This window comes from Xylocopa sonorina, chromosome 8, assembly GCF_050948175.1.
Source record: "Xylocopa sonorina isolate GNS202 chromosome 8, iyXylSono1_principal, whole genome shotgun sequence".
In the NCBI taxonomy this organism is placed as follows: Eukaryota; Metazoa; Arthropoda; class Insecta; order Hymenoptera; family Apidae; genus Xylocopa; species Xylocopa sonorina.
This window is the reverse complement of record NC_135200.1, coordinates 11,551,669-11,577,608: the sequence shown is the minus strand read 5'-3', so window position 1 is coordinate 11,577,608 and position 25,940 is coordinate 11,551,669. Positions and strand designations below refer to the sequence as shown.

Genomic DNA, 25,940 nt, shown 5'->3' with positions numbered 1-25,940 from the left:
TGCGCCGACACCATCATCGGCTAAGCCGAGCGTCCCACGTCCGACGTCTTCGAATCGATTCCCCGTTCTTTGACGGCGCACACACGACCCTGGTATTAATCGAGCCGCGCGAACAATTCCGAGGGAATTTCATTGCTCGCCGACGAATCGATTGATCAACCGCTATTTCCAACGGGGTAAAAGTATTTTATAACAATTAAAACGGCAAAAAGTCTATCGTGGAAACAGTATTCCAATAATAGATATCCTTCTAATTTATAATATTATTTTTTTATATTTTTGTTCGTTGAAAGATGTAATTTGAAACGGTATTAAAACTATATTTTACCCATCGGTGGAACGAAGGTGATACCCGCGCGAAGAAAATTCTCGAACGCTCAGAATCACAACTCTAACTCAAGTTTTCCACGAGGAATCCCATTCTGGGTCACATTTATCACGGCCTCGCGCGTATAAAAAGCGCGCGAATTTAGCAGCCGCGCTCGCAGGTAGACGAAAAAGGTGGTATCTACATCGGCGGGTGGCGCGCGAGGGGGAGAATTTTTATGCCGGTGTAAATCAAGTCGCCCGGCCAAATATTGCGAGCGCGACGTTTGCGTTGAATGAGCGAAGGGTACCGGCGTAGCCGGCCATAAAGAATGATATAACTGCACGCGACACATGTCTTCCTGGCTGCGGAACGTACCCGCGTCGCCTCCGCGACCTTCTTTCTCGCCGATTTCCGCGGCACGCGGGGAATGAAGATTTGTTTCGGCGTTCCTTCCCAACGCCATTCATTTTCGCAGCCCCGTTCTCCCTCGCTGCGCGCCGCGCGGGTTTAAATCGTTACTGTGAACGCTGCCGGCCCGGACGATGTAACCACGCGAGAGAATAACCGAATTTTCTTTCACCCAGTGCTTTTTCGAAACGTTCCCAACGGAGGCGCGCGCAACGATCGCGGCGCAGTTTCGGTTACACGCTCTATTTCCGTTATGCAGAAACGTTACTCGCTGGCGAAAGAGTACGAAAAAACAAGACGCGCGAGTGACGTTTTCTGAAATTCTACTCCTTCGATCGACTTCGAGGTCGATCCAGGCCACTGTCGGAGACCGCGACCCATTGTGAACGGCGGTTGCCGAAAAAAAACCTCCAGACAGCTTCGTGACAGCTACTTTCCACGAGAAAAAGGTGACCGAGCCTGTCCAATAAAGGCATCGATGGGTGTTCCACTGACCCTGACTCTGCGTGGGGTCCTCTCCAACTTCCACGCGTTCGCCGGCATTCAGGGCGCGCGAGGGGTTCGCGCGATGGAAAAAATTTCTTCGTTGCCTGACATTTGACCCCTGCTCGCCGTCGAATCGAAGCTTCGACCTCGTTTCGTGTACCGTTGAAGGGAATTCGGAAAAGTTGGCAAAAAAATTGTCGTAAATGTTCGCGTTGATATCAAAAAAGCAAGTTCGATGGCAAAGACGAAGGATCTGCGAAGGTCGAAATATCGTTATCATATATATCTGCCAGATAAATCGTCCCGCGAAACAAGCGCGAATCGCTCGAAGCAACGCCGGCCGGTGTTTAATATTCGGAGCGGCAGTGTGTCTCTTTCGTTATCAGAGCCACGTTTTCTGATTCTTCCTCTCCCTCTCCCGGAGGCGGCGGTCTCGTAGCCTCACTCAGACAACCGCAGCTCGTTCCTCTACCGGCACACGTATACCTTCGCCTCTTCTCTCGTTCTCGTCCTCTTGCTCGCACTCTCGAGGGATGCTGTGGCGGACTGGTGGGGACTTGAATGCGATAGGGGTTGCTCCGCCCGTGGGCCAACCAGAGGTCTCGATGGAACCAGCCTCGCCACACCCCGTGGATCGTCCCTAGCTTCCCTTGGGAACCCTCGTTGTGCCATCCTCTTCTCAACAGATTTCGGATCCTCTAGTCTGCCAAGAGCCAGCTGACACGGAGCAGCGCTCTTCTCTCGTCATCCGTTTCTTATTCCGTTCGCGTCTTCGTGCACCACGGGCTTGACGATCGCGCGCGTTCCACCCCCCTCGCGAGCGTCCACAGCACCTCGAGCCCCTTTCGCACGATCCAGCCAGCGTCTATCGTATCCAGCCAACGATCCCTGCGTATCGATCCATCGATCGATCATGGACAAGATCGGCGAGGAAAGTCGCCAGACCACTTTGTCTCCTGGATTGTGCTAATAAACGTGTTAACGTGACACTTTTTGGTGACAGCATGTGCGACAGTCAGTGATTTTCTTCGTTCGTTCCAGCGAGTCGTTCGTTTGGGAATCGGTCGCGATGAACGGTCTCGATTTGTCCAAATCCACGGCCGACTGCAAGGCGAATGGTAAGTTTCGAAAGTCTACGCATGGTTGTTAGGGATGAGACATCGTGGAGAATTGGAGTTACTTTGATGAGGAGGAACGACAGTTAGTTCGCGTTTACAGACGATCGAAGGTGAAGTACTCGTTAAAGTATTCGATACCGTTTGTACCTCGTTGCGGACTACAGAAAATAACAACGTTATCATGTATATTCATTGTGCAGCTATTTTTGTCCCGTTCACGTTCGATTAGATAGAATCGTCTAATCGATCGATCGTCGAATTAGCTTCTTCGTCTATATATATATAATCGACGGGTATCGTTACGTGATTCGCGAAACATGAAATCACGAAATCACTTACCGGCGATCTGCCAGTTTCAGTCGTCGTGTCCGAAAAAATATTCAGTTGCATTTTATAAAAAGCTGACGATAAAAGGCGTTATATCTCTGGTTGTAATTAAGAGGAAAAGGATAAGAGCGAGCTTAACCGCAACCTCCGGAATCTGGTCTCTGCAGAGATTCGTTCCTCTGTCCGCCTCGGTTTGCCGTTTACTGCTAACTCCCTGACGGGCTGATAGTTTTATCTCCGAGCCAGTGGAGCAATGATCCTTGACACAGAATCCGACCGCGCGTTCGACCGCTTCTTAACACCGCCGCGACTGGATTCTGTTCGTTGAAACCCCGGCGAAACCGGAAGGGATCGACGACTGCTCGATCAGCGCCGCGAAATTATTCCTCGATCCGCAGAGCAATCGTTCACGTTTACGATACGTGCTAATGGGTGCGCGTTCATTTTCCATCAGGATTTCCGTATCGCCAGGATGTCCTGTGCGGTCAAAGAAACGCAATCTACGCGCGTGTGAACACATTCCACGGTGCAATCGCTCTTCCGACACCCTGTTGCCAATTTGTTTAATTATCTTTTCCGGGATCCGTCAAGAAATATCTGTGACCGTTCCCCAATCTCCCTGTTCCGTGCCAGTCCAGTCGGTTCTTCGCGATGTTTCGAGTCGAATTCGCGTCCTGTTCGCGCGGTCGATTGTTCAGAGACGACTCGGCGGGGCCCATCGATCATCGAATAGAATGAGAAAAGTGCTTTAGAGACGCAAGTAATTTTAAATCGCTGATCCTTCCGTATCGGTATCAAGAGGTGCTCTTCTAAACACGCGCGCGCACGGCTCTTAACGAAGGAGAGAGTCGATTCAGAAAATGAATCAGGCCAAGAAGAAAAGGGCGGGAGTAGAGCGGCATTATTCCCACGACTAATTTTCAATTCTCTAAGCCTTGGCGAGGCACTTCGCTCTAATCGGGTTGGAAGCCTCTCGAGGCCGCTATCATCGTGGATAATATCGCGTATGGTGGAACAAGTACTCGTAGTTCTGTCAAGGGAGAGAAAACGGGCCGAGCACTTGTGCTCAGGAGTCAAAGACCCCTGTGACGGTCGAGAGTTTTCTAAATATTTTTGTTGCATCGTATCGACTGCATCGGAGCCTAGTCGGGGACGAGAGAACCTGGCAACCCTCCTAAACCGTCCGCAGATCTCTTCTTTACGATCGTCCGCGGAAGCGGGACGGGCATTCGCCAGGATCGTGTTTGTTTTATCGATCAGCCCCCGGATTTCCGTTTATCGAGGCGTCGCCGCGCGATTATCCCTTCGCGCCGCTGAAACCGTCTCTTTACGGCTATTTTCATCTCGATCGCGAAGAAATCGGGTTCCAGGAGGATGTGTTACGGTTTCGTACGACGCTGAGGGAGAGCTGATGCCTGCGCGTCCCGATATCTCTCTGTATCGATATTATCGTCCGTCTTCGCGTCGCGTTTCGTGTCTACTGGCCAGGCGCGCAGGATCACCGTTTCCTTTTACGACTGGATCCTTAATCCGGTGTGGACTTTCTCGATTAGAATGGAATCGACGCTGTTGCTCGTAAAATTGATACTTTTAACGTTTTATTATACGACGGAAGAATGTACAACGCCGCGATCGTCGATATAATACAAATTTTTATCGTCAATCGAACCCTCGCATGATCCTCGACAAGGTTCCGAAAATCGTTCGATTCGATGCGAAAATTTCACGTGCGATCCGTGAGCGGGTGGTTTCAGTTCGTCGCAACGGGGACAGAAACGGACGCAGAAACCAGAACCAGGTTGCTTTACAAGCTCCCTCTCTCTCTCGGATACACCTGCGAGCTTGTCGGCAATTTGCTCGGCCACGGATTCACAGAGAGCTTACGGTATTTACAGAGGACCCTCGATCGTCGCAGGTCCCTCCGCGTCACCGTTAACGCCTCGCGTGTACAGTTCACAGTTTGTTTTTAGATAGCCTATACAACGCTCGTGGCTATCTTTCGATTCGAAGATAAGTTCGGGTATTAGAAGGCCCCGTCTTATCCGGGGCTGGAGTTATATAAATAAATCCAGATTCGTAAGATAGTCCCTTCGTGGTAGCGTTCGAAGGTAGGGAAAAATAGAGAGCCGTGAACGAGAGACATCGCGAACCAGATAACGGGGGTGTCGAGATATTTTTTTCTCTCTCTCTCTCTCTCTCTCTCTGTGCGAAGTATGCGCTAGGAAACGCTGCGCGTAGCAGTTTCGCGCTCGCCTCTTTCGTTTTCGCCCGGAAAGCCGTGATAGGCAGAACAATAAAGTCCTCGGCTTATCGCGTCAAATACGCTCGGCTCGGGTGTCGGATCGTTCGCAGCTCGCGGCCCTCTCGACTGGGAACACGACCGACGGGTCGAGGAGATACTGTCGTCCGATCGCCACTTGTTCTCGTGTGTCTAGGATTTCGTCGGGCCGCGATGGGGAGTCTACAAACAGTTCCTTCGCAAGAATTTCCAAGTATGTTCTAAATAGCTCTTCGCTCGCGTTATTCCTCCAAAACTTCCGATATCACACGGTACTTTAAATGAACTTCCTCCGCGCGAGTTGAAAATTCTGTTCATTCACCGTGTACTTTGCCATCCTGCGAAAGCACCCACGCAAAATCCCCGCCGTTGAGTGGCGAACGAGGAACGAAGTCGGTTTCAAAAGATCGGCTACCATTTCCACGGAAATGACCAAGCGTCGATGGCTGCGTGTTAAAAAAAACCCGCTCGCTAGCTGGTCTCTGCGGGAAAATTGAATTTTCAGAGTTCACACACGCGCGAACCAGTTTCTCTGTACGCGAATGCATCTCATCTCGCGAGCGTGGGCGGTCTGACCTTTCGATCGGTGGATGATCGACGAGGGGTACGCGGAACGTGGGACGATGCTCGACTTTCGTACCTTTAACCTTCCTCGGGCCACGTGCAGACGTTCTTTGACCTTCGTGCCCTTCGACGCCGCGTTTATTATTAATAGAAGGCATCGACGGCGTTTTCTTAAAGGTTTCGCGATATTCTTTCAGGAAGTAGCGACGAAGGCGAGTCGACGTCGAGCGCGCCGGCCGTAGGAGGAACGGGAATCGCGGAGGGCCAGGAAATGGAGGAGAACGGGTCCATGCGCGGCGGCAGCAACAGCTCCGCCAGCAACCCGGTGTACAGGGACCTGAAGGCCCTTCACGCGACCAACGCGCACGACGTGCCACAGGATTACAATCCGCAGTCGAGGCCACCGTATCAACGCGGTTATTCGCCGGCTATGGACAAGCAGCAGACGAATTACGAGCAGGAACAGCACAGGCCGCCCTCGTCCAGGGACGAGGAGAGATCTACGTGGGATTACACCGAGAAGGACAGAAGGGAGTACTCGGGATCGAGAGACGTTGGCTATCGAAACGACACGTATCGTAAGTGAAGAGATTTCTTAGTATTTTTCTTTAAATTGCCGCTGTGCGTCGTGCACTGTCACGAACAGCGAGGCTGATCGCGTTAATTAGAATACTGGGTCAATCGTGTCGGCTAATGTGGCGAATTACGATGTAAATCATCGCGGGACGTGGCGTTCGATCGTCTGGTAGGTAATCCGCCAGGTTGCGAGACGATAGCCACGATTTCAGCTGTTCGTTTAATTTGCGGTTGGGTTTTTGCAGAGGACGCGACGAAACAGGAGCAGAAGGAGCAATCGAACCGCGAGTGGGTGTCGCCGGTGCCGGAAGTCGAGGTGGGTGGCTCCGCACCGGGCGGTCCGCAGGTTCGTGCGCGGAAGGATATTCCTAGGGGTGCGAGATTCGGCCCTTTCCTCGGTAAATGGGCGAGCGAGCCTTTCAACCCCCGTTACGCGTGGGAGGTGAGTTTCATTTCTTACGATACGCGAGTGTGCTTATCGCTTCCGTTCTCGTTCGCTGGGATTGCTGAGCGGGCTCTAGGTAAACGAAGCGGAAGCGTATCGATGCACCATCGAACCGGGGACACGGTATCGCCAATTCTCCTGTGGATTTTGGGAAATCGTAATGATAGCCAGTTTTGTTGCCGCTTCGTTTACCTCCTACTCGCGTTTCGCACGGTGGTTTTAAACGCATAGATAATCGTAACTACGAGCGATCGAATTGACGGTTCTCCTTTCGAAAAGGACGAGTCGAGGATTTTGTGCGGAACTAGGGATTCGCATGCGATATCATCTCGCGCGGGATTCTCGTGGAACCGTTTGAAAGATGATCGATCTGTTTATGGTTCGGGTTTTGGTAGAGGAATACTTTGCCCGAGACCAGTGTCAGTGGGCTCTCGCTATCCTCCTGCTATAATCCCCAGCATTATCCGGCAGATGCCAAAGACAGGAAAGCGAAGAGGAGAAAAAGAGAGGGGTGATAGAGAGAAAGAGAGAGAGGGCAGAGAGCGAATCGTCTCCTCGGTTGGAAGGTAGACACCTGGTCGGCTCGTTCGTCGAAGGTGTCATCCATGTTGACAGATCTGTCAATTGGCTCGCCACGGACAGTTCTCTTTCGATTCCTCTCCCTCTTCCCCCCTTCGCCAGGAATTTTTCCGTGACTCGTTCGGAGAAACGCGTCAGTTGCTTCCTAAGTCGACCGTAAAATCGATAAACGAGGTCAAAATTGAAGAACCAGTGCGTGAAATCGTCAGTGGAAGAAAGATTGAAAATTCCCTGTCTGCGCGACCCCGCGGAAAAAGTTTGTCCATTCCGTAGCGAGATTACCGCGCGGAGAGAGTCGAAAATCGGGCGCGTACCGGTCCAGAGGGTGTGATAGATATGATAGCGGCGGCGTTATGTTACGTTAGCGCATGTCGCACTGACAAAATGTAAATGGCGCCATCCATCTAACTGCCGACAAAAAGGCAGCCGGGGCCAACTGTCGGACCCGGCGATTACAGGATCGATTAAAGCCAAACTACCCCTTCGTTTCGTCGGGCCGATCTATCAACCCCACGCGCGTAAACGTGCGACGCGCGCGAGTGGAGAAAACATCGCGACAGAGAGAGAGAGAGAGAGAGAGAGAGAGAGAGAGAGAGAGAGAGAGAGAGAGAGAGAGAGAGAGAGAGAGAGGGAGAGAGACTTCTACCTCGAGTTCTCACAAAATTTTCAATGTCCTTTTTAAATCGTGGAGGACGGGCCGAGAGGATTGAGGAAAGATCGATCGCAGAAGGATTTCGAGCATTTTCGCTTGTTCGCGGAGAAACTTGTACGAGTAGCAGGGAGAGGTTCGTAAAATAGCTGGAAAATGCGATTTATTATGTGTACGCGCTGCGTGGCGCAGGGTAACGAACCTATCGAACGGTTAAGCGGACCGCGGTTGATCCTTTTCTGAAATTCGAGAAATCTACGAGGGATCCCTTTCGATCTCGATTCGCACGCTATCCCCTGCTCTTAATCCTTTTCTCACATTCCCGGGGAAAGGCGTTTCTCGAACGAAAGGGGAGAGATAGGGAAGATGAAAACTGGATTACCGATAAACCGTTATCAATGTGACTCACTCGGCGTTTCGTCGAAAACATGAACCGCGTATCGATTCGGAACGATGGATATATACGTAGAAATACTTGGAACGAAAGAAAAAGCAAAAAGAAGACACCGAAAAATCAGAATTAGACGTGTGTATCTCGTCTGAATGGCGTTCGATTGAATACAGGAGGGGTAAGGGAAAAAAAGGAACCCAAACCGAAATTTTTCCCCAAATTTCGCGGACACTTATTCGCCGCGTACACACCTGAGGCAGAACGAAGGGAAGGTCGTGGTATCGAGGGGTGGCAGTCGGGGTATCGCTGGTACCCCACCTGCCACGATGGCCAGACCTCGTTTCTCGGATCCTCCCGGGAAGGGCGGGAAGTGGAAAACCGGTGGAAATCAGAAGGGAGAGATACATCTCTCTTCCGGTTGCGTTTTGCTCGGTGACGCGTGATCCGCAGAACTGCCGGCTCGCGGCGTGCCTTCGTGGCGACTAAACCAATCTTAGGCTTAGCTCACTCGGCCGTGAGACCCTCCCGTCGAGGGTACGGGTCCAATTTACCGAATGATCTCGAGAACCCGCCTTAAATGATCAATCCTGTCGCGTTTATTGCATTAGCCGTCCTTTCGCGTTTCGATCGTGGCTTTTGAAAAACGCGATGTCTCTGATCATATATTTTTGGGGGATGTTTCCATTCTTTTTGTACATTTTCTATATTATAGTATATACGATTGGTCTTATACTAGTCCAGATTTCTTTTTACCCTCTAACGCGTTTATTTCCATATGGGACACGGGGGTTGAAATCCACCCCCGTCAACCCCATTTCTCTAGCCGCTCGCTCGCCGACATATTGGAAGAGTCGTCGATTTTTCCACGTGATCGGTGACAACCCCTCTCGACGTCTCCTCTCGAGTAGGAGCGCGTTACGAACCAACCGGCTGCTTCTTTCTCGACCAGCCACGGGTGAGAGGAAAGATCGGTTGTTTTTCATATCGAAGCGGGCACACGCGCCTGGCCGATCGCGCGGCCGCACTTTTTCGACAAATCAACTGGAAAACTGCACCATTAGCGGCGCATGTCGCTGACAAATCATATAAATGGCGAGGTCTGTCCTCGTGCGAACCGCACGAGTCACCCCGATTGCCCGTAATGAGACAAATCGTGACACGCCGCGAGGAGAGGAACGGTGAATCCATCCTTGGCAGGATGTGCACCGTTTGCTCGACGCGTTTCCATTGAGAATTCGTAGGTCCTCGAAGCGTTACTTAATCGCCGTCAACGAGCGTGAAACGCACCCTTCTCGAATTCCTTCGAGACGATCCTCATTGGAACAACAATGTCCCCGCAATAATGGAGCGTTTCACCTCGCACGCCTACCGCTTAAATCGCGTCGAAAACGGTGGAAAGGCCCGAAGGAATCCGCAGCTCTACACCTATGTAGGTGGTACCAAGCGTCGAGTCTTATTGTGGATGTTATTAAATTCTCGCTCGATCTCGAAGCACGGATTCTAGACAATCGACGTGTCCGTCGTTTCGCCCGTACAATGCACAGGCACACCGGTGCCCATTATTCGTGGACATTGTCCAGGTGAACTGGTCTTTAGGGCGTTGCTGGAGGTCAAGCCCCGGAAGTGATTCGACAATGAGCCACATTATGCTTACCCTCCTCTTCCCTTTCCTTCACCCTCCGCCACCCCTTCGTCCCTCGATTCAGTTCGCTTCTTATTAACTCGGCCAATGCGCGAGCGACTCGCAACGCGCGTTTTCCTTCCTCTCTCTCTCTCTCTCTTTTCTCCCTACCGTGCTTCACGCTGCGCTTCCTCTTCGAGACGATGCGGTGACCTTCGCTTTCTCAAGGCGTAGGGTTACGCGGCCGGTGATTTCCGGCATATGAATTCGAAATCGGAAGAAAGAAAGCGGCGGTCGGAATCGGCAGAGAACAAGTGACAATCAGTGACGCTGGGAGTGTTTCGCATTGTGGAACTGGACGGACGGTTCCAGGCCTTAACCTGGGTCATCTATGCGAATCTACCGGTCAACGGGGTGAATCGCTTGCGCACCGCGAATTCTTGCACCCCTTTGCGCGGAGAATTGCACTCTTAACACGCGTAACTGTCGAGCCTTTCTCGAAAGCGGAACACCGTGTTCTCTTCTGTATAGGATCGTGTATAGGAACGTGGAAGCTCGTAATAACGCGGACAGAATGTAACTTCACGTCCACCGAGGACACGCATACGTTATCCTCTACGAAGAGATGGGAATGCAAGGGCCAGTGGCTAACTAACCCTTTTCTCGAGGATCGGGTTTTTGATTGACAGGTTTGCCCAGGCTTGCTCGCGGCTTCGGCTTCTCCTATTATGTTAATCAACCTATGATACATCATTGTACACCCTGAATCGTTAACGCGTATATTTTGACATTTAAATTTACTACCAACGAGTTTCCACCCCTCGATCGCATCGCGCCGTGTAAACGTTCCCCTGGTTAATTTATATACGAAACGCGCCACGATTAAGATCACAGAGTTTGACAAAATTCTTCCTTAATAGATCGTGCTTTTAATAAAGACTGTAATATTTCATCCTGATCTGCGATGAGATCGCTACACGTGTCCGAACGGGCCAATAAATTCCCTTTCGCCTCTCGCGTACTGTGTACTTTCGTCGGAACGAGCACGCGTCGCGCTAGACACGACTGTAAGGCTTTAACCGGGCTTTCTTTCTGTCAAACCAGCTGTAAACCAGCCTCCTCTCTCGCTTCGCCGCCCCATCCCTGCCTCTCGTTCCTCTAGGGTGGCTACGGAGGGTGATAAATCTCGTCCGCTCGTTACCCCACTATCTGTCGATAATAGACATAACAGACACGTGTTGCCCGGTCGTCAAGCTGACCCGGGTGTCCCGTACAGTGGAGACGCGTCGTCTTCAAAGGACGATCGCTCCTTGGCACGGTCCACCCGTTCCACGATTAAGTAGCTCACCCTTCGACCCGCCACGAATTTACTGCGAAACGCTGGAAATTCGCCCCCCCCCCCCTCCCCCCTGAAGGCGTAAAAGAAGTTTATTAGATTCCCGTCGAAGCTCGTTAACCGTTAACCGAGCTCGATTTCACGACTCGTCGAGATAGTTGGTAACAATGCGAGATCGTGAATGCGAAACGCTCGACGGTCGCAGACGGCGGTTAAAACTTTACGAGTTGATAACTAACACGTCGCCTTCCTGGTTTCACATTGTCACCGCGCGTCCCCTCCCGAGATCCGTTTCTCGTTCCCTTTCGGGCACCGCGGCGGGGTTGACGCCGCTCCACGTCCTACGGATAGGGCCTCGCCGTGTGTAGGAAGCCGTTCCTCGTCTTCGCCGGCGCGCGAACTTAATTGAACTTGTTCGCCAACTCATAACGAGAAGTCGAGCAAGTGCCCTCTCGGTTATAATTTACGGGAAACAATCGGCGCCTTTGATGTCCCGCCAATTGTCTCGAATCTGCGGAACTGTTACTCTTTAGGGGTGGCCCCGGGGCAACGGTGCGACTGTTAGACTTTCCCCCGGATTAACCGTCGCTTGAAGAACGTTTCCCAAATACGCGCGTGGCTCTCGTCGAGTTGTCGGGTCGCGTTTCTTAAATGGAACCGCTCTGGATGGACTTGAAATTTTCGAAAAGAATCTCGATTAAGAGCGCGGAGGAGCCGCGAAGAACGACGAGGAGAACGCGAACCGCGTCGGATCTTCCGGAATTGGCCAAGGCAAACGTGAGACGAGAAAATTGCCTCGACGCGAAAGCTCGAGCGTCGCGTTGCCATTCAAGCGGAGCGAAGTTTCCAGTTATCCATTGAAAATGATTTCCCAGCCGCAGCGTAATGAACCTATCATTAAGTACACCCGTCCGCTCGACGTTATTCATAATATTCATCGTTGACGCCCACCGACCGGCCCCATTCAAAATGCAAACTCAATATCCCGGCTATGAATCGACGAGCAATCAGCGGCAGTCATTGTTTTCCGGTATCCCTGGGCGAAAAAAAAACACAGGAAAAAAAAACACGAAATCACGTTTCACGTGGAATATTTGATAGGTTCAATGATTTCCAGTCGACACATATTGGTCGCGTCGATACTTCGTTCGATCGCGTGACCAAACCGTTCTGGCCTTCGGAGCGTCTAATTCCCTTGGATTACGGTACGGGAGGTATCGGCGGAAAATTGAAACGGATACGGAAATATCGACGGTTTCGCACCGTGTGTGGGTCTTACTTAGTCGCGGAGATTGGCAGAATTTAGCGGGCGCACGGTTAACAGATTGTGTGTATACGAGCGCGCAGGCTCCGTCACAATGACCGAACTAATCTGGTCCGGTTCCAGGGAGGTAGCCTAAGTTCAATATACACAGGAATACACTGCGACCCGGAGGCGTTTCGTGTGTGCCTTCCGCTATTGGCTTGCATTAATCACGACGCCGCTTGCGGGCCTGAGGTGCACGGGTCCCGGCGTCGACTTAATTGTCCCGCGCCGTTTCGCCAAGGTTTCGTTAATTGGGATGCACTTGCATCGACCTGTCGCGGTTACCTTCCCGCTGGCGAGCGCGTCATGTTGCTCGTCGAATCGTGGTTGCCTCCATCGCGTTTACCCGGAGATCGATAGTTCGGAGGACGCGTTCGAAAGGGAAGTCGTGCGGCTAAGAAACGAGCCGGCTCGTTAGTGCTCTCGAAAGCTCGAAGATCATCCGTCAAACGAGGAAACGTCGAGCAAAGTCTTATTCTTTCCGGGATCTCCGAGAGAACAAGGGAATCGGACGATTTTGGTAAATTTTCTGGCAGACCAGCTTCTCTAATGATCGATCATACAAAGGGCTGGCAGTGACGCGACTCCGATATAATTTATACCGCTAGATACAGGGCGGTCGAGGGTAGCTTCCCTTAGAAACGCGATGGAACACGGGGAGAAGGAGGCCTGGCTCTCCGTGAACGCGCGTCGGGGGTGGCATCTGCTGCGCGTTAGACACGGGTCGTAGGGCACCGTTTGCCTCGTCATTACTTGCATTACTTTCCCGGCACGAGTCAAGTGGGTCAAGTACGGGGAAATATGTATCTAATCGCGGAGAAAACCCTGCTCGGACGAGGAATCGACTATGAATCAGGGAGAACCGACCCAACTGACGCGGGGACCAACCCCCCGACGCCTCTAACTCTTTCCAAATCGAGTTTCCGTTATCGTATCTGTTCGTTCCGACTTGACTCAGACGCGCAATTAAACACTTGCGTAACGCGTGCTTTGATTTACGATACGTGCTCGCGCGCCTCGTCCCTTTATCATTCGCGCGATTGGTTATCGAACGGCTAATCGAGCTTGATCCGCTCACGCGATAATGATTTCCTTCGAATTCCAATCTATCTGGAAGTTCGTTTCGACGCTAGGCGAACTCTTCTGGACGATGCAATGATTTTTAATACAGATCACAGTGGCACGCGTGGCAAGTGTTCAACGAGCACTCGAACGATCGACGGAAATTAATTAAGATCCGATTAATTAAGGGTGGCAGGGGGCTCCAGTAACCGGAGAGAGTAGTCCACGATCTTCTCTCGATGTGTTGGTGGGGTGCGAGCTTTAAACTAAGAGGAAATTAAGCAAAGATGTCGCCAGGGCTAATGCGACGTTCGGTCGGGGGAATCGCGCTGGCGCTATACGACGCTCGGAATCGTAAACAGCCCTGTTATTTAGGGGATGATAATTGACCGTTTCAGTCTCCCCGGGCGCGCGGCGCCCAACGAATTTCTCGAAACTCTGGGAAATTCACCGCTGCGCACCGGGGCACACGATGTTTACGAGCCTCTCTTTCGTCCTGGCGTCGACTGCCTGGGGGATGGAAATGAAATTCGATACGGAATTGTTGCGTCACACGACAATAATAACGGCTCATTGTCATCGGCGCGATCTGCGCTTGGATCGTGACGCTGATGAGATTCGAGAGTATTCAACGGGGCTCTTTATCAGCCGCCTGTATTACCCTGATTATCACCGAAATTTTTAGCGCGCTGTTACCACGGAACTGTAATAAAAATCGTTACCGATAGGTAGTAGGAATTGATACGCCAGCCACGATGCCGCGAGATCGGCGAATCATAAAAGCGCGAGATGGGTTTTCGCAGGAGGGGGAGGACACGCTGTGTCGGCTAAAAGCATTTTTGCGTCGGCCATCACGGGACTATCATACACTATCGATCCACTTTATTCATAACTTTTGTCCCTCGTTGCCTCGTAGAACGAGCCGGCCTCCCTCGCCACTTTTCACCCCGCGGCCGTTACAGTTGTGCGTTGAAATTACGCAAGAACAACGGCTCTCGTTTATTTTCAAATTCCCACTTTCGACGACTTATTTTTCCCTCTCCTCGCTGTGGAAACGAACCTATACGCCATTAAGCGTCGCTCGTTCGAAATCATTTTTCTGTTCGAACCACAATTTGCCCGGGTGAAAAAAAAAAGGAAGAGAGTCATCTTTGAAGGGATTCCACGAAGGAGCGAGCGGAAGAGATCCAGCTGACTGAACTCGAGCCGAACCGACGATATCTTAATTTGTGAATGGACACGTTCCACCGTTGACGTACCCTCGGAAATTGCCAGGAGAAAGAAACGTCGAATTCGACGGCAAAAGATCACGATCGCCCTGTACCCCTCCGTAGGGTGGTTGATCCTCGAGAAACGTGGAAAACGACGCGGAACCTCGCCGATTATGAGGGTCCATTGAGAGAGGAGGATGCAGGAGGATCTGCCGCGCTGTCTGGCCCGGTCACCTTTCTGGCGGGGTATTTTCGGTAAAACCCAGTCGACGCGTAGGGATCTCTCGTCGGCTCGTTTTTGTTGGAGGTGTGAGGTTACAAAGGGGCAATAGAGGAGAGATCGCGTATTTTCTGCGACACGTTTGTGTCCTGCGGGCCCCATACTGGGCGAACGAGGATTCCCCTGACCGCGTGTCCCACACCTCGACCAGACGGCCTGAGATGCGCCTTGTCCGCGTCTCTTCCCGTCCGTCCCTGTAGATCTTTCTTTCCCTTCTCGTCGGTTCGAACGGCTCTCGCCTCTTGTACCGACAAATTAGGACGTCTTCGTCCTGCAGGATTTTCTCGACGGACAGTTTACGTGGGCTCGCGGCCACGAAAGATCGATAATGGCATTTCGAAGGGAAAGGAGAAAAAATTCTGGGTTACGAGCGTCGCTTCTATGGATTTCTCTTGAAATTAATGTATTATTTCCCCGGTGCGTTTCTCTCGCGCGAAAGTCGACGTTCAATTATCATCGTTGCGCTCCACCCGTCGACTCGTGAACGCCGTTGCGCAGGATGAATGTTCATAGAGAAAAATCACGAGGAACACCGGGGATGTAATTAAAATGGTCGCGCATTTCTGCCAATTTTAGCAATTTCGCGGCGACGCGCGGCAACCCGGTAAAGAGGCTCAAGGAATCATGCAATTATAATTTATTCGCGTGTCGCCCGCCGGCTACGGCTCGTTCGCCCCCTCCGCCCTCTTCTTCCGCTTTTCCATTTAACTCGCCTCGCTCTCCTTTCCCTCTTTGAGCCGCGGTTTTTCCACGGCTTTGCTCGGGTGTTCGTCGTCATTGTGCGAAGATAATGCGCGGGCCTCGTAATTAATTCCTCCCGATTTGATAATGGGAACAGACGCGCCGACAGTGAGAATTCGAGTGTACCCTCTATTGCCGTTTCCCGGAATAGGTATTTCTGCTCTCTTAATGTCAAAGAGTTCCGATGTTAATGCGCGTCTCGGTTGCGAGCGTAGAACTCTCGGAACCGTCACCCCTCGTGTCACGCAGAAGGCCGCCACCGAACGAGATCCACGGCTAGACAAATCTGTCCTTCGAATTGTTAGCACATGTCCGAGCACGACCGACAAAGCGGATAGAAGTTCCAACCGAGAGGTTTACGGCCAGTCATCGGTCTCTTCCTGGAAACCGTCCAAAAATTCCACGAGTTGCAATGAAAATCTGGTTCAAACGCGGATCCATCCATATTAACGATCGTTTCACTTGCGAGTGATTTAACAAATTTTCAATCGTGTAATAAACTATTTAAAGCCACACTTTGCGAACGAAGCTGATAGAGATCCGCGATGAAGTGGAAGCTTTAACGAGTTCCCATTCTCCGCTGTAAAAGTACTCCTCTCTGCACGAATAAGTGCGCACCATCCGAGTTGGCGCATCGTTGTGAATGGTGTCACTTCGCGTAAGATCCTAATCTGTCGCGTTACACAGCTCGAAGTCCCATTGTGACGGCTCGTTCGTGCCTATCTTCGAGAAACGCTCCTTAGCAGGCCGGTAGCTAAACTGGCCATTATGGCCTATCCTTCCCGCAACTCTGTCCCACTTCTTATTCCAGTATTATGGGGTGCTGCTATTCGGCCGCGTCTACCTGAACCCATGCGTCGATCATTGATACTCGATGGGACGAACGTGTTCTGGGAAATCATTGAAGTCGCCGCCTGGCAAGTCCACTGCATCTACTTAATCGAAATATTCTAGAAATTTACTAAATATTTCTTCGACTGTCAATAATGTCTCTCTCTTGATAGAGATTTCGATAACGCGATCACGCGAAACAGTTGCCATTTTGTCAACGCTGAGAGACACGATCGCGGAAAGCGTCAAAGCGTGAGTAAATGGCTGCCGGTTCATCCGATGTTTTCAGAGTTTACTCGGCCCGCGGATTATCCGGGCGATACGGATGAGAGAAACTCTCCGTTGAGAACAAACCACCGGGTAGTTCGAGGCTCGGTAACCGTAATTTCTTACCTGCGAAGTAGACGCTTATCCACCTGCGAGATTCATTGATTTTTATGGGCACACCTAGTTGCACCCGCTACCGGCAGGTGGAAGGGTCAAACTCGCCACTGGACGTGGACGAAATGCTCTTATGCCAGATATCCGTGATAAGAGAACGTTCGAGTGGTTCCTTCATTTCCGTGGCAATGAAAAATTTGTCTAAAAAAATCTTTCCATGTGAAAAGCTACATAGACACGCGAACTAGACATTCACGCATGTACCTTTAAAGAAAATACGAAAGACTCCCCTATCATTCACCTTGATGACCTTGGCAAAAATAAAATATCTCATTACTTATCAAAAACCTACACTTTCATGGATTTACACGAGATTTTTTTAATCACCCTGTTATCGGTCACTTAAGACGCACGTAATCCATTTAAATGTCCCATTACTTAACGTCGATGGCATATTTCTTGCTTCTCAAGGCCCCCTTTTATCATCTATTATTTCTCTTGTTCGAATGAAAATTCACCGTTATATCAGAGGCGAGTATTTCCACGACGAATCGGAGACAGCTAAGTAGCTCCCGGGTGGAAGTGCGAAACGTGTTTACAGCGTGAGACGAGGGTGAGAATCGTACGGGAGACGCATCGAAAGGCGGGCTGTCCAAGGGGCGTATCAGGGTGAGACGCTTGGCTGGCCAAGCGTCGCAGAGCGTTGCGTGGTCGCGCAAGACAATTGAAAAAATCACTTGTCTCGCCCTGAAACTAGGGAGAGCACCACCCCAGTGGATGCTGGAGCGAGCGAGCAACTCCGTGGGCGATGAGAGGGCGATATCCGTGGCCGGTAGTCCGTTAAACGCAATGCCCCGGATCCACGACATCGCGGTTTCGCCTTTCCGGAACTACTGATTCGTTCGAACTGCTTTCTCGCACGTGCACCGCGTCCTCGCGTTCCCGACGAAAATTTATCGCTCGTTAACGACGCTCGAACAAGCGTTTCTCGTCGCGTCGACAGAGCAACGTCAGGTGCGACCGATGACGTTGAGTACGAAGCTTCTTTTCAATGGTACGTTACCAGGAAATGATTTTTTTCAGGTTCGTACAGCTGGAAGCGGAGTCAGGGGGTGGTTGGACGCATCCCACGAAACGAATAATTGGTTGAAGTACGTTCGAAGCACCAACAGTCCGCACTCCGTTAATATGCGACACGTGCTGATTGGTGGACAGGTAATGAACGTTCGTTCGCACGAAAGAACTTCTCGAGAAATTCGAAACAGAACCGCGGAACGCGCGCTCGTCGAACTTTGTCATCGGTTCGTGTAACGGGCAGAAACTTCCGGTGACGATCGAGGAACGTTGCCCTTTTTGGGCCGTGTTTCGATAATTGTTCGTTTCAACCGGTCGGTGGGAAGTTCGCGCGCGGCGTTCGGTATCGGTCGTTTACAAATTTCGACGGCGAACGCAACCGACACTCGATCGACAGTTGCAGTTAATAGGAAGGAATAATTACACGACGTCAGATGCAGTAGTTAATTCCACGTGTGCCGGCGGGGTTAACAAAAAATAACGCGCGCTCGGGGTGCAACCGCTTGGCCCGTGGACTCGGTAACGAGACGACTAAGTTCGCGATTTTACGTTTAGAATTGTAACTGCCAAATGGACTGCTTGAAAATTCTAGTTCTCCCGTTTACCTTCGTGCAGCTCCCTCAATTATTACTACAGTTACCTCGACGTAGCTGCACGCGTATCACGTTTCACTCAAAGATCAGACTTTTCTAAAATTGCTCACACTTCGTGAAAAGTTTACCTGACTTCTCTACAATCGCGATCGTTAGAGGCAACCTAAAATTGCGCGTTAAGAGCGTTCTTCTGGTGGAAACCGCGAGAATCTCGCGCGCGTAGCAATAAATTGAACAGAGGCAATGGAGATCGGGGTGTCAATTTGGGGTTGATCTCGGCCCCGCGTCCTTTCGATTCCTCTATGTGAACCTTGGCACATGGTGTACGCGCGGCGTCGTGGGCGCGCCCTAAGCTACGTGTATACAGGGTGTTTAGTTATTAAGTCACCCTATGGGGTCGTTTCGCTGACTTCCTATACGCCCCGTTCGCAATCGCTGTGGGAATGGGGAATGTGGCCCGCTCTATCAGAGCCCTACAGAATCGCCGTTGTAATGACTTTACGGGGGCCTTCTGACGACACCATAAACATCCTTTCATTGCTTTCAAACGTTACGAATTTATCCGGGAAATATGCGTCGCGCGAATCTACGATCTCGATCGACACCCGGTAATGAACGTGATCTATCCTCTTAGTACTCGTGGTAAAACAATCTGACACGGTGTTCGTGATTATCGAGGCGTCGTGTCGGTACTCTTTCTCGAGCGGCACTCGAGGTTGCAGGACGGAAGAAGCTCGAGATAATTCGCGATGAAAGGTAACGAGAGAGGGTCGGAAGATTCAATGGCGTCGTTGTCCGCAGATGGTGTACGAGGCGGTACGGGACATAGCGGCGGGTGAAGAGCTGCTTCTCGGTGTTCGAGAACCTCTTCAGCTCCAGGACATGCTTGGCGAAAATACCACCGAGGATCGAAGCGACAGAGAGACCGGTGAGTATCGAACAGTACGATCTTGTCACGAGGAGGGGTGTGTTTGTCCGTTCTTTCAACGCGTTATTGCGGTTACCGCGCGGACGCTCTTATCCCTCGAACATCCCTTCGACGAGCGATTCATTGGCTTAAAAATGAGTGGCTGCGTTCGAAGGAACAGCGAAACGATTCGAAACAGAAACGAAGTGTTGGCCAACTGACGCGAGGGCGGAAGCACGGTGGCGAATGGAAATGTAATCGAAATCGTTCAAGCATTCCCGATACAGTATACATACGGACAAGCTGGCTTTACGACTTTTCGGGCCGATACACATCGTGACTCGTGCGCACTTGCGCGGGAATAGGAAAGCACATAGAAGGGGGAGGGCAGGTGTCTTCGGAAAGCGGAATTACCGCTGTGATGGGAGGAAGGACAGAGGGTAAATCGTGAATCGTTGACTGCACGAGCTGCTCGTCATGCACCCTTGATTCTGGCGTGATTCACCTGGTCGGCCGTTGCGTATTAACCCCTGTCCGTGGTAATAAGCACTGATTATCGCGAGATAGACGCACTCGTGCCGCGTGTTACTTTACCCCGTGCCGCTTTAAAACCTCTGTTTAAAATCGTTCTTCGTTACTGTCGATACCACGTTTCCGTGCTCGCGTGCAAACGTACCAATTCGTAAACTGTTTCAATTTTTCCTCGTTTCTCGACGAAACTATCATTACTGTCACTGAACGCATAAACACCAAAGGGAAAGGATATCGTCGCACCCTGTTACGGTTTTCAAAGAACATCGAGAGGCTTCGTTTTTACTTTGGTTTCGTTTAAAAGAAGAAATCGACATCATCAATGCGTTAGATTATTTGTCTCTTTTCGTGTGAAAGTGAATTTCGAGATTGAAAGCGCGGGTGGAAAAGTTTCGAGCCCAACCGTCATTCGTCTTCGAGTTTCATTAGGTGAAACTGGGGAAATATATTCCGCGCGTTTGCGAAAGGGGGTGGCGGCTAGGTGCCTGACTGCTCGACAATTATCTGGTTGTAACTCCTGCGCGATGGTCAGGATCCGGATGACTGCGAGCCGGAGATTAAAGAGGGTTATAAGCGACACCCAGATGTCGCGGTAATTAAAACCGGGATTATCGTCGAAGTTCGAGGCGGCGCGGTGTCTACGGTTAATTTGCCGACGATTTTTCCTCGTAATTTCGCCGGCTCGTAAACGTCTCGCTACGAGGACAGAAGACACGGAGCGCAGCCGACTCGTTCTTAATTAAGCCACCCTCTACCCGCTGGCCAATTAAAATTTCGAAGATTTCCACTTGCTTCCCGTGCCATTTATAAATTATCTGCGACCAAGGGGCGGATTTCTCGACAACGGTCCCAATTCCGAACCGGAGTGGTCGTAACGGAAGTAAACTCCGACCATTCTAGTCAACGCTTACTCGCAACCAACCCTGTTACGTACTTGGATACACTATTTCGTTCGTCAGAAATTCATTCAAATATTACAGAACAATAAAGTATCAATATGTAAATAGTACCAGAGCGACATCGTAATTTGTAGACGAAATTCATAGAAATTTAACGCGAGAATAACGACGTCAAACAAACGACGTACACACCCGGTGGCAACCCTTGGCGAGTGGCATCCCCGCACCGTCTCCCTCGAGCGGATCATTTTTTTCTCGCCGATGCGATTGAACCCGTGCACGAAGGGAATCCCCGGAGCACGCCTAGCAAAAGCCTCGCGCGAGGGGCGCGCGTATGGAATCGCATTAAACCGGCGACAAAATCTCTTTCATACCCGTTCGGAACAGATTTAGAAAAGAGCGTTTTACACGGTTCCTCTATAGAGGGGCGGTTAAAAAACACGGCCGCGTTCGCGCTGGTGGGCATGCGGTTTTATTTACGCTCGATTGTTTCCGTCGTCTATCGCGATCGAAGCGAGCCGTACGAACGCGGACGGAACCGTTCCTGGTAATACTTCCGCGAGCAGGCTAATCCCGCGTCGAATGACAAGCGATAGGACGTTTTATGACGACGGGACAGCCGTGTTTTTCTTTTTCCTTTTTTTTTTTTTTTTTTTTTTTTTTTTGACGATTCGGTAAACCACGCCGCGCGCCACCGTGAATCGGGGGGCGTAGATGCAACTGGCGACAGCAGTTAACGTGAGTTATGATCCCGATTTTTCGCGGCGCCCGCCTTTTCCTCCTCTGTCGTACCGCAGTTTTTTCGTTCCAGCCACGAGACGCATCGCTTTCTCTCCCTGGATGGCTCTATTTAGGGTCGTGGATAATTTATGGCCTGGTATTGTCGATTAACACGCGCGTAACCCGGGCCACGGGGTCGAGCGAGGAAAAAAGAGAAAGGGTACAGCGGATCGAGGAGAAAAAAAGGGGTATCCGCGCATAAAAGGGCACGCGACGCTGTTTTCCGAGGGGGTGGCACGCGCGGGGGCCAAGCGAAAACGCGTGACAACCCTATCTGAATCATTGAACTAATGACACGTCCTGTTTGACGTTTCACTCGCGTTACGATGCTTGTATTGTGGGATAATACGTGATGTAATAATTCCTTTAATTTATCGATCCTCTTTCGTTTTTATATCCGCACGAATTTCTCGTTCCGTCAATGTCTCACGTGCAACGAGGAGGGATTAGCATCGTGTCGACGAGGGGGTGCTAGTTCCGCTCGAAGGTGTTCGTCGTCTCGCTCGAATTCTTCGTGGCGTCTACTTACTTGGTCCTGGACGGTCAGGATGCCACGGTAACATTGATTTCCGTTACTTTTTCCCATGCAACCGCCAACTGACACGGCTGCAGGGGGTGCTGCCAGTGGATCCCACCTGTTGACTTCCCGTAACGAAACATTCTGCCAGGTTTTTTCGTGACACGCTCGAGAGTGATGCGCGATGTATCCTCGGGACACGTATCATTCTTGAACAAATTTTCTAGACATTTTAAACACTGAACGTTAAACAGAACGCGTCCATTATTCGAGCTAGTCTCGACTTCTAATGACTTTTCGTATCAATGCACCGTTTCCTATTAGTTTTTGCAATCTTTTTCCTCCTTAAAAAAAATCGACATTCTTCATCTCCATGCAACAGCTATTTGCGAGGTACTTTTTCTGTGAGACCGGTGCAGGGCCCTGTTTAGCGGATCGCGAGGTAGACCGCATCCTTCATTGTTTAAATTCACGGCGTGCCGTTTGAAATTAGTCGTGGATGGAGCCACGATTAACGTTCTATAGGGGGTTGGCTGCGTGGCGTGGGGCATGGGGCGTAGTTGGTGGCGTAGGGGCTGTGCCCGGTTCCCATGAAGGTCCGTTGGGGGCCATCGCTCGACCATATGGTTGGGACAAGTGTAGCGGCAGATTTAAATAACCGTTAGACGGGTATCGTTTCGACTTTGCCATTCGCCCAGCTAATAGTCGATCGACGAACATCGATTGGCTAATTATTTTCGCGTTTCGAACTCGTTCTATTTATCGTTTCATCGATTCTCGATGCGAGCTCGTTTAAAATTGAACAATTAAACCGTACCAGTTGCTGCGCGTCCCAATCGGAAGCAGTTGCATCGAGAGGAAATGAATATTTGAATCGTTATTGTTCCTAAACGAAGTACGTTACTCCGACCGTTGGAATCGAGCGGGAATCTCCGTCATTAAAAATCATACGCTATCTCGTTCACGGGTTCCTGATTTTACCTGCCGTTTCTCCTGTCAGACGGGGTTGAAGAGCGGCCGCAGGGGGCAAACGCTGCTCACCTGCGATTGGCTGGACTCCGGCCTCGTCGTTACCAATAGGAAGCAGTTCCGTGCACCCCGTTCGCGTTTTCAGTCGCGGGACAATGTGCTACCGGCTAACTGGTGCATCATTGTGACCATTGTCTTCGTTGAGTGCAGCATCGCGACCGATTAGCGACAGAGGAGGGACACTTTGTGCCGAAAGTGACGCGTCCACTTCGTTCAACTTCTGTTCTCCTCGCTTTGGATCCGAGCGGTTAGTTCGATAGACGAGTAAACCGTTTGCCACGAAATTTTTATAAAAATACCCGCGTCTTGAAATATTTCGGGAGCAAAGTGAGAGAAGCAGCGACGCGATAATTTTGGAACGACCGTGTTTCGATGGTACAATTGACAGAGAAAGAGGACAGGTTCCTCGGTGGATTGATAAAACGGTAACGCCGGTTCGATTAAATAATTCAGGAATAATCCTGGCGTCCACTTGTCACGCCACTCCGCGCTGGCTCCCCGCGCGCTTCGCGATCACGTAATTCGCCGACACCAGGACGGGTCACGTATCATCGTACTCGGGGTTGTAATTTATTGAGCCGCAGCCCGTCACAAATTGGAACGGAATCATGACTTCTAGCCTGTCTCTGACACTGCCGTGCTCGTTTCATGTGTCTTTTCTTCTTTGTGCTTGCAGCCTCGCAACACAGCGGCACCGTAGACGAGGACAAGGAGGACGAGGAGGAGGGCGAGACTAGGTGCACCGTTTGCGACAAACCGTTTCAAGATATCGAACTGTAAGTGTTTTGGGGGAATACGAATGTCTTTCACTCCGCACAAGTCCTCTGGTGGCTCGATGGTAATTCGACGAGCGATGCGTTTCAGTCTTTATCGTCAACCCGACGACCTTATTATTAAGTTTTATTGGCCGAGAAATCGCGGACGAATCAACGATACGAAGCGCGGCTCATGAAGGATTCATGACGCGGCGTTATACGCTCTCGAAATCAGATCGCTGAGAATAGTTCCGTCGAGCGACACGCTGGCGGCGAATCGCGATCGAAATCGATACATTTCGCTACAACCGGCCATTTAGATCGGCACTCCGAGCGGGTAATCAGCGCATCGACGCGAGATAGACACGGTCAAATTTAGATATCTGTTAATGAGTACTCGAAAAGAACACGGTCGAGCCATCCAGCGGTCTGGTAATCGCGCGATCGTTTGATTCGACGGATAAATAATTCATTAATCGTCAAAATACAGGAACGAGCGGCGCGTTATCCACTCGAAATCTGTGCGTTGCTCGTGCTCCGCAGCGAAAAGGGGGGCCCCGAGCACGCGAACCATTTCGAGGGTTGCTTTCAGAATTACGATAGCTTTTTCAGGGGTCGACGCTGTTTGCGTAGCGGCATTAAACGAAAAGTCAAATACTTGAACGATGCGATCGCCATATGGAAGCTCGCGTTACTCGCCCTCGAATACCTTCCCACGATTCCATAGATGGATAGGGTGGACGGTGTCATCTTAATTACCACGCGCGGTTGGATCGCCTGATTAGAACCAAACACTCCCACTGTTCCACCTTCTCGCGTTATACGGAGAATCGTTATCATTCGCTGCAGCATAAAATTTTTCCGCGTTACACAACAGCGCCCCGGTCCAATTTCGAGCGTCCATGGACATCAATTTCGAGCCGTTCCGGCATCTGTTTCCCGGCACGGCGACAACCCGCGACACCAGCCGCTTCCGTGAGCCTCGGGCCCGGCAGAGTCACCTGTTGTGGCACATAAAGTACGCGCGAGATCCGCATTCGGTTGCATCGAGCCACCCCCTTATGCATCATCGAAGGCGTCGCGTGCCCGCAGCTCATCTGGCACCGCGCACCGTCACCGTCAGCCTACTATCTCACCACGAATAGGTTTCACGCGACACGTGTGTTCGAGGGTGTAAAATCAATGCCGCCACCACACCATGGCACATCCTGTGACCATAACCCGTGGCCAGCCTCGCGACAGCCCCGACGCGCTCTTACCTTAGGCGTCGTTCGTGTGCACACGCCGCGCAACGGCCACCGTCGCGCCGTTCTTTTCTCTCTACCCGTTACACGATCACCACCCTCTTCCTCCGAGGAGGGGGCGTGCGACCGTTATTACGCGAGAGCTTGTCCGCTGCCGCGCTACCGGAGTCACTTAGTCATCATCCTCGACTGCACCGAGCGCAGTCTTCGTCGCCGCGCTGCCTCGGATCGATTATATCTCGGGGTTTCTTGCCAGGCCCGCCGCGAGATTTAGACGCGATTACGCTCGACGAGTTTCCACGGCCGCTGTTTTTTTTTTTTCTTTTCTTTTAACCCTTACGACGGACGTGCCGTTCCTCTAGACGCGCTCGTCATTCTCGTACACCGACTCTGAGGTCATCAACGACCGCGAGCGACATTTCACGTACGATTTTACGAGAACCTCCATCGATCGGTGTTCACAGTACCAAGTAAACGATATTCGTTGGTTAAAATCGAGCGGATCTCCGTTTGTTTCAGATTGGACAGTCATTTGGTGACCTGTCACAGATACCCGGCGGAACAGCATCGCTGCGACAGCTGCCCCCGCGCGTACGCTTGGCGACCGCTTCTGGTTCGACACCGCGCGATCGTCCACGGCGATCTACGAAACTACCCCTGCGAGAACTGTCCGAAGGTATGTATCATCTCCCAGGCGAACGCGGCGGCACG

General features: G+C 51.2%; 1 protein-coding gene across 3 annotated transcripts in view; it reads left to right on the top strand.

Moving 5' to 3' along the window:
• The window catches only part of LOC143426473 (transcription factor hamlet), a 54,359-nt gene that overhangs the window by 26,336 nt on the left and 2,083 nt on the right, over positions 1-25,940 (top strand). For 2 of the 3 annotated variants that reach the window (XM_076899957.1, XM_076899956.1), the window contains exons 2-7: positions 5,689-6,069; positions 6,313-6,509; positions 17,984-18,115; positions 19,369-19,495; positions 23,907-24,006; positions 25,749-25,905. In XM_076899957.1, coding sequence (XP_076756072.1) covers positions 5,689-6,069; positions 6,313-6,509; positions 17,984-18,115; positions 19,369-19,495; positions 23,907-24,006; positions 25,749-25,905 — 1,094 coding nt within the window. The remainder of the gene's footprint in view (positions 1-5,688; positions 6,070-6,312; positions 6,510-17,983; positions 18,116-19,368; positions 19,496-23,906; positions 24,007-25,748; positions 25,906-25,940) is intronic. The other variant, XM_076899958.1, reaches the window with a different exon arrangement.